General features: G+C 43.2%; 1 protein-coding gene and 1 long non-coding RNA gene across 2 annotated transcripts; both read right to left on the minus strand.

The window, feature by feature from the left end:
* Positions 1-134: 134 nt before the first annotated feature.
* On the minus strand, positions 135-7,629 carry LOC308410034 (uncharacterized protein). Its single transcript, XM_080903114.1, has 3 exons — positions 7,440-7,629; positions 3,458-3,549; positions 135-3,059 (listed from the first exon to the last, which is right to left on the minus strand). The coding sequence occupies exons 2-3, from the start codon at positions 3,473-3,475 to the stop codon at positions 1,974-1,976; spliced, it is 1,104 nt and encodes a 367-aa protein (XP_080759240.1). The 5' UTR covers positions 3,476-3,549; positions 7,440-7,629; the 3' UTR covers positions 135-1,973.
* Positions 7,630-10,468: 2,839 nt separating this feature from the next.
* On the minus strand, positions 10,469-12,169 carry LOC308383499. The gene is made up of 5 exons (XR_013969156.1): positions 11,713-12,169; positions 11,498-11,587; positions 11,036-11,409; positions 10,678-10,749; positions 10,469-10,530 (listed from the first exon to the last, which is right to left on the minus strand). It is a non-coding gene; the product is annotated as an uncharacterized lncRNA (long non-coding RNA).
* Between the last annotated feature and the right edge of the window lie 3,378 nt (positions 12,170-15,547).

Consider the following 15,547-nt stretch of genomic DNA (forward strand, 5'->3'; position numbering starts at 1 on the left):
TTATTTTTCATACCAAACTGTTTAATAAACTTTACACAGAGTTCATCAATTATAACTGATGCTTTAACAGTATCAGGATTTCATAATGCAAACTTCAAATCAAAAGGCAAACAGCTGCAGAACATGTGGATCAAAATGAATTCATTAAAAAAACAACGTGGACTTCAAGGATATAGTAAATACACTAAAGTGAAAGGAGGATCCAAAAATAGATGTTTAATAGGATTTGAATTAACTAAAAGTAGTCACCTGTAATCTTTAAAATGGTTCTGATGTGTGCTGCTGTTTTTAACTTTTAACAGTTCTTTGCTGCCACTGTGAATATTGTGTTCTTTGCCTAATTAAATAAAGGTTACACAGCATCACTGCTTCATCTTCTGGAAAAAAAAAAAGGTATTACATGGAAATACAGCCCAAAACCAGTTCAGCTTGAGTTTCTTTTTTCTGGACATAAAGTCACAGCAGGTGTTGTTTCAAAGCTGGTGGACAGATTTAGTTCATTTTGGAAGTTTTAAGAGCAACTGCTGTGAAAATATTTGCTTGTTTTGGGAGAAAAGGATTTAAGAGAAGATTTTTCCACAGCAAAAGTTTAAATATGAATGAAGGATTGAAATTTAACTGAGGTGAAACATGCAATGAATACATAAAAAAATAAGTTAATGTTGGAAAAGCTAAAAAAGTTCAAATAAAAGAAATGATTTACATATCCATATTTGATTTTTGATAGAATACCAGTTTGGTTAAAAAAGAAAGAAAGAAAAGACATTCCTATAACTTTAATAGTACAACTACTAAACACTACTGTGTCCTAAGGGAACAAAGGTTAAAATGTAACAGGGATAACATTTTAGAGAATTAAAATCCCTCAAAGGAAAAAACATAAACTTGATATACATATCTATACATGCAGCTTCCTAAATGTAACATTCAGGATTATTCACTGCAGGTCCAGAAATCAGAGCTACCTCATCAGATCCAAGTGTGACATCAGCTGACACTCTTTACAGGAGATTCCATCTGAACTCTGTGGAGCCTGATCTCAAGGTTTTTAAGTCTGAGCCTGAAACCAGAAGAGGATCTTTCTCTCTCTTCAGATTCATTGTGATCCAGTGATTTCAGTCCTGCATGATCAGGCTGATGTTTGCACAGAGCAGATAATGAAGTGAATGTTTTTGCACATTGGTAACAGTGAAACAGTTTATTTACAGTGTGAGATCGTTTGTGTTCGGAGTATGAACTGAGATTCCTGAAGCTCTTGTCACACTGGTCACAGCTGAAGTTCACTTCCATGTGTGTACGTTCATGTTTGTTACGATGACCTGATTGTGAGAAGCTTTTGTCACAGTGTCTGCACTTGTATGGTGTCTCTACTGTGTGGATTTGCTTATTCTTGTTCTTTAAGCTCACGTGGAGTGGTGACGGATGACCCACACTGGTCACAGATGTGCTTTTTGAACACACTGTGGAATAGTTCATGTATTTTTAATGCACTTGGTGTGTGGAAGCCTCTCCCACATTCTTTGCAGTAGTTCATTTTGTCTCCAGTGTGGATACGTTGATGTGGTTTTAGGTCCCGTTGATGATTGGAAGTTTTTCCACAAAGGTCACAGAGAAACGTTTTCCCACCACCACAGTGACGACAGGGTTGAGAACTGGATCCATCTGTGTTGCTCTGCTTCTAAACAATGTCAGCGTAAGTGATCTCTGCCAATGTCCAATTACGTTTTACTGTTTACATTATAACACTCAGCTTACCGAGCGAAAATGATTCTTCATTTTCCAAAACAGTTCATTCAGAATACCTCCATAGGTTTACTGATCAGACTTGTTCCAAACAATCAGGTTAAAATTACAAGATAAAAAATCAATACTTCCTCACAGTATCTGCACTTGTAGAGTTACTTTCTGGTGTGGATCTGTTGGTGTTTTTTCAGGTAATGTGGAGATTTAAAAGTCTTCTCACACAGGTCACATTAATAAGGTCTCTCCTCAGTGTGGCTAAACATGTGTATTTGTAGTTGTGCATCTGTTGTAAACAGTTTCCCACACTGATCACAGTAGGAAAGATCATTTCCGGTGTGAATGCGTAGGTGAATATTTCGGTACCTTTTTTCACTGAAAGTTTTTCCACAAAAGTCGCAGCTGTACGCCTTAATTCCAGAGTGGGTAACTAGATGCTTCTGTAAGTTTCGACTTTGACCAAAAGCTTTACCACACAAGTCACAGCTGTAAGGTTTAACTCCACTGTGGATGAGTTGGTGTTTTTTTAAGTCTCTAGCCCGGGTAAAAGACTTTCCACACAAGTCACAGCTGTAAGATTTAACCCCACTGTGGATGATTCTGTGGTTTTTTAAGTCTCCAGCCTGGGTAAAAGACTTTCCACAAAACTCACAGCTGTACGCTTTAACTCCACTGTGGATGAGTTGGTGTATTTTTAAGCCTCGAGCCCGCGCAAAAGACTTTCCACACGACTCACAGCTGTAAGGTTTAAATCCACTGTGGATGATTCTGTGGAGTTTTAAGTTTCCAGCCTGCAGAAAAGATTTTCCACACAAGTCACAGCTGTAAGGTTTAAATCCACTGTGGATGCGTTGGTGTGTTTTTAAGTTTTCAGCCCGGGCAAAAGACTTTCCACACAAGTCACAGCTGTAAGGTTTAAATCCACTGTGGATGATTCTGTGGAGTTTTAAGTTTCCAGCCTGCACAAAAGATTTTCCACACAAGTCACAGCTGTAAGGTTTAACTCCACTGTGGATGACTTGGTGTTTTTTTAAGCCTTCAGCCCGGGTAAAAGACTTTCCACACAACTCACAGCTGTAAGATTTAACTCCACTGTGGACGACATGGTGTTTTTTTAAGTTTCCAGCCTGCACAAAAGATTTTCCACACAAGTCACAGCCGTAAGGTTTAACTCCACTGTGGATGACTTGGTGTCTTTTTAAGCTTCCAGCCTGGGTAAAAGACTTTCCACACTCATCACAGCTGTAGGATTTCTCTCCCTTTCTTCTTTGACGTTTGTCGGCCTCCTGAGAGCGCTGACTTCTTGCTCCATGTTGGTCCTGCAGTGACAGAGATACAAACAGAGGCAGTGAGTGAAATGCAGTCCTGGAACAAACTGAAACTCCCTCTATTGGTGGAATCAAACATGTCAACAAACACCTTGTTGGTGTGTTACCACCACCTTCTGGTGATGGTGTCACATTACAATAATGTGACACAATGAGAGGTATAATTAAAATGACATTAGGAAATATTGATCAGCAGAGAAAATCTTTTATTTCATAAAAAATTCAAAGTTCAACTGATGATATTTTTGTTTCAATGTGTGTAGATAAAATATGATCTTTGTATTTTCTTGTGACTTCTGTGGTTTCTGATTTTGAATGTAGATTCTGTATATATGGAGGAGCCCAGGATGGAAGCTGCTCTTAACAGAAAACTCTAATACTTTTCTCACCTTTTGTGTTGAAGACATTGTTTCCACTGTAGTGGCTGAGCTGAGTCCAAATGGCTGAAATTGTTCCTCTGCTGCACCACCAGACTCGTCTCCTGTTACTCAGCAAAAAAGAAGTACACTCAACAAAAATATAAACGCAACACCTTTGTTACTGCTCCCATTCCCCATGGGATGGACGTAGAGACCTAAAATTCATTCCAGATACACAATATAACCATCCCTCCCAAACAGTGGTCACAAATCAGTCCAAATGTGTGGTAGTGGGCACATCTGCTATATTGAGATAATCCATCCCACCTCACAGGTGTGCCACATCAGGATGCTGATCTGACATCATGAGTAGTGCACAGGTGTACCTCAGACTGCCCACAACAAAAGGCCACCCTGGAATGTGCAGTTTTTTGCGCTATTGGGGGTCTGGGGACCCAGAACCGGTCAGTATCTGGTGTGACCACCATTTGCCTCATGCAGTGCAACACATCGTCGCATGGAGTCTATCAGATTGTCAATTGTGGCCTGTGGAATGTTCGTCCACTCCACTTCAATGGCTGTGTGAGGTTGTTGGATATTCGTGGGAACTGGTACACGCTGTCGTATACGCCGGTCAAGCACATCCCGAACATGCTCAATGGGTGACATGTCCGGTGAGTATGCTGTCCATGCAAGAACTGGGACATTCTCAGCTGCCATCTGCCCTGAACAATGTGAACCATGATTCATCCGTGAAGCGCACACCTCTCCAACGTGCCAGACGCCATCGGATGTGAGCATTTGCCCACACAAGTCTGTTACGGCGACGAGCTGGAGTCAGGTCAAGACCCCGATGAGGACGACGGGCATGCAGTTGAGCGTCCCTGAGACGGTTTCTGACAGTTTGTGCAGAAATTGTTTGGTTGTGGAAACCAATTGTCCCAGCAGCTGTCTGGGTAGCTGGTCTCAGACGATCTTGGAGGTGAACCTGCTGGATGTGGAGGTCTGCGGTTGTGAGGCCGGTTGGATGTGCTGCCATATTCTCTGAAACGCCTGTGGAGACGGCTTATGATTGAGAAATGAACATTCAATGCACGGGCGACAGATCTGGTTGACATTCCTGCTGTCAGCATGCCAATTGCACGCTCCCTCATTGCTTGTGGCATCTGTGGCATTTTGCTGTGAGACAAAACTGCACATTCCAGGGTGGCCTTTTGTTGTGGGCAGTCTGAGGTACACCTGTGCACTACTCATGATGTCAGATTAGCATCCTGATGTGGCACACCTGTGAGGTGGGATGGATTATCTCAATATAGCAGATGTGCCCACTACCACACATTTGGACTGATTTGTGACCACTGTTTGGGAGGGATGGTTATATTGTGTATCTGGAATGAATTTTAGGTCTCTACGTCCATCCCATGGGGAATGGGAGCAAAAACAAAAGTGTTGCGTTTATATTTTTGTTGAGTGTATACACACACACAAACACACACACACACACACACACACACACACACACACACACACACACACACACACACATACACACACACACACACATATATGTATATATACACACACATACACATATATTAGGGGTGCAACGATACAGAAAATTCATAGTTCGGTTATGATACTTTGGTGTCACGGTTCGATATTTTTTCAATACAAAAAAATGTTCATGCATTTTTAATTTGTCATTTATTAAAATTATAAATATATATTTTAACTCAAAAGTACAGTTTTTAAATTTAATGTTGCTGAAACAATAAAGTAATAAAAAATAAATCTGATCGAGAAATCACTCATCTTTGGAAAAGAGAGTTTATTACAGAGAAATGGCTCTTTCCAAAATAAAAGCTATACTATACGCTTCTTCAGGGCTATATTCTCATCAGCATATTAAACATGTCAGGTCCCCATAAGGAGAATCATGTGCTAATGGCTGTCTAAATGACTCGGGTAAAGTTTGTAGCATGCGTGCTTGTTGTTTTTGTCTGCTTCCACTTGTCTTTGCACTAGGATGATGTCGGCGTAAATGTGCAGTCATATTCGTTGTGTTACCACTAGTGCTGTCAGCGTTAATCTGAAATGACGTTAACGCCACAACACGGCAAATCTCCGTTAACGAGCTACCGCGGATCGCCCCGTGCATGGGGCTGGACGGCGTCAACACGTTAACGAGCAAACTGCGCTAACGCAGTAGTTTCCACCCATGTAATTGAGCATTGCGTGGCACATCCGACATACTGTTTTACTTTTGTCCATGACGCGCATACCTTCAGAGTCATAGGTCACATGAAGACCAAAATAGTTCCAAAGGCCAGATCTGAATGAGGGTGGGGGAGGTTCAATTTGCCATGTTGCAACCAATGACTGTATAAAAGATGGACGACGCGACACCGCCTCCTCCCATTATGCAAAAATGAAGCCAAAATATCCTGTTTGTGGAGGCTGCCATCTTGCAAATTTGGAGCCAGAGTCTGCGCGGGAATGACTTGAGGTGGAGCGACTGTGTAACACTCCCGCTGGACATGACCGCAAACACGCCCCCTACACTTTTTACGTAGCACCTGTGGCTCAAGTTTTTTGCTGGTTTACCACGACTGACGACTCGTTTAATTAAGGTAAATACAACCATGTCACTGTTATAAGAAAAGACACACAGCTTATCATCTTATAGTTCTAAAATCGCTCTGTTGTTAATTCGTTTGCTAGATTAGCCGCTAGCATATGCACTGTGTTGGAGGCTTGTTGCTAGCTAGTTAGCGATGCTACACACCTGTTACTCTAATAGTCTGTGTTATTGAAGGATTCAGCACTCCTTATGTTTTTTTATCCATTTTTAGACAGCGATGAGATCAGCTGCACACTCCACAGAGGCCCAGAGTTACTGTTAATATCAAAAATATAATGCTGTCCTTTGAGATTTTAACATTTAAGACTGAGTATGATGGATCTAAAACGGTTTAAATCTCTAGTCTACAGCCTGGTAACATGGAAACTTTAAAAACAGCAGCAGAAGGTTTCAGTAGTGTAGTCTAATGTGTTTTTTTCATTTAATAATAATCCGTATTATGTATAACAGCTACATTCACCCTGGAGAGAAATTAGTGAGGGAGACCATCAGGACCGAGCTGGGTTTCTGGGTCCAGAGGTTTGGAGAAACTTCTTCCCTTTCTTTCATCACAGCTGTCCTGTGCCAGAAGTTCTGTTGACCCACTGAAAGAGGCTTCATTTAAGAAACACCAGGAACACTGAAGCTCATCGCATTGATCAAGCAGGACTCATGATCTTCACCAGCAGCTCCCTCACAGGGAAATCTTCAGCACTCCTCTAGGCCCGCCCCAGAAGATGGATAAACCCAGCGTTTCATGAACACTGTGATGAGACCTCTGGTTTGTGTAATGTTATAAATACTCAGATACTCCCCAGAGGCTGTAGAAAGTTATATATTTAAAAATATATGATCCTCTCTGGTTACTCTGGTATGAATAACTCTGCATCACTTTATGGTAAATAAGACACTATGTGCAAAAAACTGCAAAAAACTGTTTGTAGTTCAACATACAAGTAACGACCTTTGACCTTCATAAGGTTTTATTTAATTGTGTTTGAGAAACTCAAGCGTGCTCTTCATGCAGCTGAGTACATCAAGTGTTTAAAACTATGACCTCAGAGCGCATCGAAAGCCTTTTGGCCCCCTTCTCAGCAAGCTTCCACTACTCTCACCCTGGAGTTGCGCTCCCCCAGGCTTGTACCTGTGGCTTCATGTCCTGGGGTGGGGGTTGGTTGTTCTCCTGCCCTGCACCCCATCCTTTTGTTCATATTCCAAGACTATTTTTCTTTATGTATTCTTTCCCCCCAGCAACCGCCATATTATGATGTTGCAAGCAATCACAAACTCTACAGTCTGTCTAACTCCAATGTCTACCAAGCAATCTATTATTCTCAACAGAGCTAAACTCAACATAAACTGAACCCACATTAAATTTAGCTTGATGCTTACCTTTAGACGAGCCCACAAACCGAGAGAAACTCCGTGATGAAGCTGGAACTCTTTCCAAACACAGGAAACAGATCAGGGAGCAGAGACCCACGTGGTTCACGCTGATCTCAGCTAGGATCCAGGAGACAAGGGTGTGCAGATCGATGCAGATATCGATCCAAACGTTGGTAGTGGTATATGTTCCAGTAAGTTTACTACTTTACTCCCGTTTCATGAAAAAGCAGCTCTCTCTGCTCGACTCCTCTCCTGCGCACACACTTTGCTCCGCCCCCTTTATCTGACTCCGCTGTGATTTGTTGCTGTGCGGTCACGTGACTAAGCTGCACAATGCAACCCCGTGGAGTGTTATTTCAAAAGTAGCGCCAATCTCCTTTTCCTAAACTCTTTTCCTTGGCCCCGATGAAAACGTCATCGTGGGGAGGACAACTGCTGAGAAGTCAGGGAAAGAGAGGAGCGGTGCTGAGAATTGGAACAGCCATACACTCGCCTCTCTGTAACAACGTGACACCGGATGTCCGCCTGTTGAAACTACATTGTGCAGAAGATGGACTACAAAAACATACATCTTACTTTGTCACAATGTGTTCTAACCCTGTTGTTTTATGGAGGTTATATAAACAGGAACAGCCTGTTAAAAATATTGCTTCATTATTAAGTTTGAATTTTAAAGAAGAACGAACAGTTAGGGTCAGATTTACTAACATCTGCAGCAGTTCAAACATGTCTTTTGATGTTAAAGAGCTGCGATTTACTGAAGAGACTGTCCTAAAACTCTCCAGTCAGTCCTCAAGCTGTGTTTTGAGGTGAGCCCCACTTATTTTTCCTCCATAATACAGTTTATATTAAGCTGAAATGAATTACGCTTCTTATTTTTTAATGGTGCACACAGCTAACTCTCTGCTGAATATGTAAAAAATAAAAGTGTTACTGTGTTACATGCCTGACTGTTGCTCATGGTCTGATGGGAAATCATGTTTTCTGTTCTTTAGCACATCGAAGAGTCAGCTGTTCACAGCTGCTCTCCAGCTGATTTTTACTGAACTGAAGTGGCTTCTTCATAGAGAGATTAAAGCACACTGTTAGTAGATCATCCTGTAATTGTGACATTGTGGTGGACCACTGGAGGGCTCCACTCACACCCAGTTCTCAGGAAGTATTGTTGCTGTGTTTTGGAGGGAAAGTGTTCAGTTCTGTGGTGATGAGTAATAAACGAGCAGTGTTTATCGAGAGCTCTCGTGTTGTCTGTGTTTACCTCCACATTGGTGACCCCTGACTCGAACATGCTGCAGTCCGATGGTGGCGCCGACTCCGCTCTGGATGCATCAGCAGCCGCCAGCCCTCTGCCTCCGGCCGCAGCTACGTTTGCTGTGGCGCTCGAGCTGCCGGACTTTTGGCTTCACGATCCCCCGTCGTGGTTCGTGCACGTGGAGGCCCAGTTCGCCCTTCGTGGCATCTCGGCTGACGACACGAAATATCACCATGTGGTGGCTTCTCTCGACCCGCTAGCCACCCGTCGTTGACTCTCCTCCGGGACCCACCCACCCGAGAGAAGTACGCCGCCCTTAAGGAGCTGCTTCTTCGGCGCTATGCCCTCACCGACGCAGAGGGAGCCGAGAAGCTCCTCTCCCTCTCAGGCCTGGGTGGTGGTACGGCTCTCGAAGTGATGGAGCACATGCTATCCTTTCTCAGACCGGACGACGGGGGATTCCTCTTCGCCCACATTTTCCTCTGACAGCTGCCGGCGGCCGTGAGAGCCGGCCTCGCCAACTCTCCGCTTCTGGGCACGAAGGATTATCGCTCCCTGGCTGAGGACGCGGATCGTATTCTCCTGGCTACCCGCACTTCCCACGATCACGACCCAATTCCAGCCTCGCCGGCGGCGCCTTCCACTTCCCCGCTGACCTGCCACGACGTACCCGATCCTTCGCTGACGGCAAAGATCGCGGCACAGCGACACCACGGACGGGACCTCTGTTTCTACCATCAGCGTTTTGGCGCCGAAGCGCGCCGCTGTCTGCCGCCGTGCGCTTTTCCGACCCTGGGATATGGACCCCGCCAGCGCGCTGTAGCGGCCGCGATCGCTGGCGACAAAGAAAAACTGCTCTTCATAGAAGACTCGCGGTCTGGGAGACGTTTCCTGGTCGACTCCGGTGTTCTGACAAACCATCCTACTTTGGCAAAACGACCTACCAGTAGGAGAATTTTACGCTGCCATATGACAAACTGCCCTACTTTGGCAAAATGCAAGACATTACTGGGGTTTTTTCTTAAATGGTTTCAATTCTTAGTTCTAACATAGAAAGAATTTGACAAACACTCACCGGCACTTGAGCAGGCGCTTCTGATGGAAATACTGCCTCTCTTCCATACATCAGAAAAAAAGGTGTGTATTTTGTTGTGGTGTGTACTTTTGACTGAAGTGAAAACAGGGTGGGCTCTAGATACAGATCCCAGTTATTCTGCTCGTCATTCACCAGTTTTCGGAGGGCTCTAAATGCAGGCATAGAAATATGTAAACACAGTAAGTAAGACAGAAAGTTTAATTAGAAGTAAAGAAATTAATAAATTATTAAGTAACAATTAAGTTTGAATAACATAAGTAATGTTATTAAAAACTGATAGATAAAAATTAGGCATACCTTTTTATGTTGTCATTGGTCTTTTTGTCTAGACCATTGGTCTGTGGATGGTATGCTGCTGTGACACTTCTTTCAATTTGCAATAACTTGCAAAGATCAGAGTTGAGCTTCAACAGATAAGGACAAGGTTATACTGCTTATACAAGCACACAAGAAAAAATCTTTGACCCCAGTGAAGTAAAGTTAAAAAATGTAACTGAAAATTATTTAACACTTACTTCATTCACAAACTCTCTGCCTTGGTCTGACAAAATCCTTTTGGAGCAGCCATATCTATATATAATGGAGCACAAGTGCTGGGCTACCTCAGATGCAGATTTCGTTTTTAATGGGAAAGCTTCAACCCATTTTGAAAAGTAGTCAGTTGCAGTAAGTATATGCTGGAAACCGCTTGAAGTTTTAGGAAGAGGTCCAGTAAGATCTATACCAATAAGTTCCCACACTTCAGACACCTATCAAGGACAAATTAATAATTTGAATAACAATTTGTATAATGTACACATTAACATTGATGGTTAAAATTAGTTGGCAAACCCTCCTGCCTTTATGAATATGAGCTACAAGCATAGTTTGATGGGTAAACGGGGCATAATATTTACCTGAATACACTGCAACGGTTGCACAGCAGTCAGTGGTTTCCCAACTTTTTGACACTGGTCACATTCCTGAATCTTTAAGGTGAAAATATTTATGGAGTTCACGTAAATGTTCAACATTCTCATTTGTAAAAAACAAAAACACTTAATGACATATTCTCTAACGAACAAACTATTTAGCAACAATAGTTTGTGTGCGCGTCTTCAAATCTCTGCCAGGCCTACAGGTTATTACTGTAATATCACTAATTAACCATATTTATTTATATTTTGCAAGTGTTCAGTTTCTCTTTTAACTGATATAAAAAAAATTGCTTATTTTAAACACTATTTAACAACAGTACAAACAGTTAATACATACCCATGTTTTAATGTCAACTGTCATACCAAACCAGTAAAATCTGGAACACACTGCATTTAGCGTTTTGTGTGTGCCAGTGTGTCCTCCAATTGGAGATGAATGAAACTCATGAAATATCTTCCTGGCACCATCCATGGTTTTTACTACTCTTCTGGTTCCAACAAAGAGTTCTCCATCTGCAGTAAAACAATATATATTTAGAAATTAATTTAACCACATATATGAGTTGTTAGTATTAACAATAAATTACTGACCCTTTTGTTTGAATTTTGAGGCATATCTTCTGAGGTTTTGCCTCTGAGCCTTGTCGTATCCTGAAGGGTAGGAGCCCGCAGAAATGAACGCGTAAATCTCTTCCCACTTCTTCTCCATATCTACGAATGTCAGTAAACATTTTCTTATGAGCTTCAATATGTGCAGTTGACAATGCAAATAATTTAACTTATTAAATAACGAGATTACCGAAACAGCCTTAAAACACCGAAGCTGCGGACTCAAAAGTGTTGTGCAAATACCACGTGTCCAGTAACTTGACAGCAGACTTCACCGAATCTGCAAATTCGACAGTTTTGTGCAGAAAGCAGATAGCAACTTCACTTTAATATTGACAAACAATCACAAAGGCTTAAAAAATCAAGTATCAACGTCTATAAAAAGTACTAATACTTACTACTTACCTATTCTCCTGCAAATATGACAACGGAGTAGCGTGAAATCACAGCCGGATGCGCTTAGCTTCCCTTTTTGTGTTGTGCGCATGCGCGCACATGCTCAGGAACAACGGGTAGGACGGTTTACGGGGTAGGAGAAATTCCCAGAACACCGGATACCTTTCTAAAGTGACGTTGCTGTCCCTGGCTCTTTCTCTCCCTCTCCCTCTTGCTCTTTACCTGTGCTACTGAGTATAACTACCGCCCCTCCTCCCTCTTCCCAGCGTAAAGCACAAGACTCGCATGCTGAGTGAAGCGGAAAAAAGTGCGAGAGAGAGGGTGAGACAAAAAAACAAAACACGACTTGCGATAAGGAGCCAGCTTGCGTCGTTCACGTCAAAGACCCGGCTCTAAGAGCCATTTCGTTCGCGCTGATCAGGGCTGATTGCAGGAGAAAAAAAACTGACCGTTGAGTCGATCGAGAGAGGGTGTAAAGGTGAATGAATCGGCCGGGTTATTGCACGCTGTCAACTGATATGTAATCTGTAATTTGTCAATATCTGACAAGAACGCCAACCACCTCTCAATTTTAAATCCATGTAGACATTGAGGGTTCTCGGGAGGGGCCGTGCTAACACCTGCTGCTCTCTAGCAGCAGCACCATGCTCTCCCTTGTTTTAAATGCACTTTAGAACAACACGCAGCAACACTACACATGAGCGGGAGGAGGGAGGTATGGGGTCTTCACACACCCCCATTCTCTACTAGCCATCGGGGCGGAGGGGCTGGGAAAAGATGTTGGCTGTCCGATTGGCCTCCCTGCTGCTGCAGAGCCTGGGACGGTCTGCATGCCTCTACCCCGGAGGGAAGGGTAACATCTCTTGGGTCTGGGTGCCGTTTCCCCCTCTGGGGGTGAGGGTACCTGGACCCGGGGTATAGAGTATGTTTAGGGAGTGTGATTGTGTGTACATGTCCATTTATGTCAATCCTTACGTTGGGTGAGTGCTGAGGGTGGGAATGCATGTTTGTGTCTGTGTGTGCCCGTTTGTCTGTGTCTATATGTCAGGTCGGGTCTTAGACTCCACCTCTTTGGGAACTCACAGGCCCTCCAAAGTGTGGAGGCCTATCTCCCCTCACCACACTCCCTGCCGGTGACTGATGCCCTCAGGGGTCGGTGCATTGGTGGTTCACTCCCGGTGGCTACTTGGCGGGGCCTGGCGCTTTTTTGCTCGGTCAGGCTTTTTCTGGGGCGCGGGGGGCCCTCGGGCCTCCGGCCTCTGGGCCTGCGGCTCAGTCCACTCTGGCACAGCTGGCTGCCGGCAGAGCCGGCGGGCACGCCGGTGCAGGCCCCTCTAGCTTCTGCTCGGTGGCTACTGGGTGACGCCTCATCTGAGGATCCTCAGCCTTTCCCATGAGGGTGGCACAGATGCCCCTCCGGTGGTCCTCCTTGGGTTCTCGCACTCTGGGGCCTCTGGATGTCTGGGGCCTGGATCTCCTCCATGCCTGCTTCATGCCCTGGGGGACGGGGCTATGGCTCTCTACATCCTCTTGCAGACCATTACATGGGGAAACCATTTGAATACAAGTGCGCTGATCCACACAGGTGTGCACACAGGTGTACACATGGGATGTTCACTGCTCGTAGACTTAAATTACACCTTTCTTGGCTGCTACTTCAAAGCACATTGTGAGCTGTCTGTCCTGCGTGCTGCACAACGACATTCAATATTTAGTATTTACTGCTGTTTACACTTAGCTAGATTAATGCGATGGTGTTGTGTTTAGTATGTTGCTTTGTTTTTTTTTTTGCTTGTTTTCTATTCTTTTTCTCTCAACAGGTGATCCAGGAGATTTTTTTTTCTTTCTCACTGTCCCTCTCCCCTTCTGTTTTTCTTTTCCTTCCTCTTTCTTTCTCCCTTTCCTATCCCTCACTCATGTCTGTCCCGTCTCTAACAATTGAAAATAAAATAAAATAAATAATAAAAACAAAGGTCGATCTAATGGACCAATACGGCAATGCCATGATGATCCATTTGGCAAAATAAATCCATTGTTGGTATTCAGACAACAATTCTGACGGCTAAAGAACCAAATGGGACAGGCAAAAAAAAAAAAAAAAAGAAAGCCAACCACAGGGACAACAGCAGCCAGGGGAGCAGGGAACATGCAGCTGATTGACCCGGAACTTATACGGGGTTCATTCTCGCCACAATAAAGGGATTCGCGGAAGTGGGGTCAGGTGGTACCGTGTTTACATTTGACTTTAAGCTTTTCTGTATAGTTTCTGGGATGCTTTGAACTCAAACTGCACTGCTGGAAATAGTTTATTTTGATGCACATGCTTTTTTTTTTTTTTGCATTATAATATTTATTTTTGTTTTTCATGCAGTGTATATACAAATTTATTTATCTTAAAAATAAAACTATTTTCTTGTGTTGGGAAACTATTTTGTGCATCTTTTTTGTATCTACAGTTTTGAGGGATAAACCTCTTAAATTTCTCTAACCAGAAAGATATGTAAAAAAAAAAAAGATTTTTTAATTTTTTAATTTTTGTAGTTTAATGCACTGTTTTGCAAGTTATGTAGTTAATATGGACTTATTGCATACATATTATTACAATTTTGGCTATAACAGTTGTATTGATGTAAAGCAACTTGAAATGCTCCCAAAAATGGCACTACAGCATGTAAAAATATAAATATAAGCTCTGGCGGACTTGGTTCTATAGTAGGTCTTAAAGGGTTACCACATAATGAGTTAGAAAGGTGACTCAAGAAGAAACATCTATTGCAGCAAAACTATGGGAGGATTCAGGGTCACCTCATCCAGCCCTAACTTTTTTAAGCATAGGCAGTTTTAAGCCTAATCTTAAAAGTAGAGATAGTGTCTGTCTCCCGAATCCAAACTAGAAGCTGATTCGACAGAAGAGGGGTCTGAGAACTAGGGATGGGTACCGGTGTCCAGTGCCATGATGGCACTGGTTCTGACATAAACGGTAGTAACCAGACCGAAAAGCAGCGCACATTTCGGTGCTTTTTTTTCCTGAGATGTGATACACTTTGAATTCTAGCCAATCATTTTACGTTTCCGAGGATAGTAGGCGGGGCCAGGTACGTACGTTCTTTTAGCTACAGATTAAAAATGCCCAAGGCGAAGCGCTCGAAAGTCTGGCTGTACTTCACAGCAAAAGATGCAAACTCAGCAGCCTGCAACAAGTGCTTTAAGCTGATACTGTGATACTGTCAAAGGAGGTAACACCTCAAATCCGATGAAACACCTGGCGACGCATAGTGGGTTTTTTTAAAGCCGAGAAATGCGCCGTATTTGATAGCTTGCTGCGAGACCTCACACCGAGCACATCTACTGCGGGTGGGTTGCCAGTTATCGGACCCGGAGTTAGCAACATCCCCCAAAAACACGAAGAGTAGAGTCCTGGCCCGTAGCCCTGCCAGTGTAGCAGAAATGATGAGGATGATGACGGCAGCAGCAGCCGTTCTTCTCTGCGTGAGTAGCTTAATGTTGTTCGTGTGTAATTTACTTTGAGTAGGCTAACCACGTTATTACATTAATGCATGTAAGGTGAACTAGCAAACATCATCATAGCTACATGCGGCTGTCTTCTTGTTTGATGGCAGATACTCCCTTCACCCTGGCCAAAAAGGCTAAAATGACCAAAGAAAAAGTGGAAAACAGTTAAACATGAGAGGTTTTTGGACAGAGTTTGTGTTTTTTCCATTGTTTAAGCACTGCTTCCAGCCAAGAGTGATACCATATATGCCCTATAGCTGCAGAAAAGGCTAACATTGTTATCTTTTTACAAAAAAACAGCTGAACATGAGAGGTTTTTGGACCAATTTTG

This window comes from Rhamphochromis sp. 'chilingali' (assembly GCF_963969265.1).
Source record: "Rhamphochromis sp. 'chilingali' genome assembly, chromosome: 1".
Classification (NCBI taxonomy): Eukaryota; Metazoa; Chordata; class Actinopteri; order Cichliformes; family Cichlidae; genus Rhamphochromis; species Rhamphochromis sp. 'chilingali'.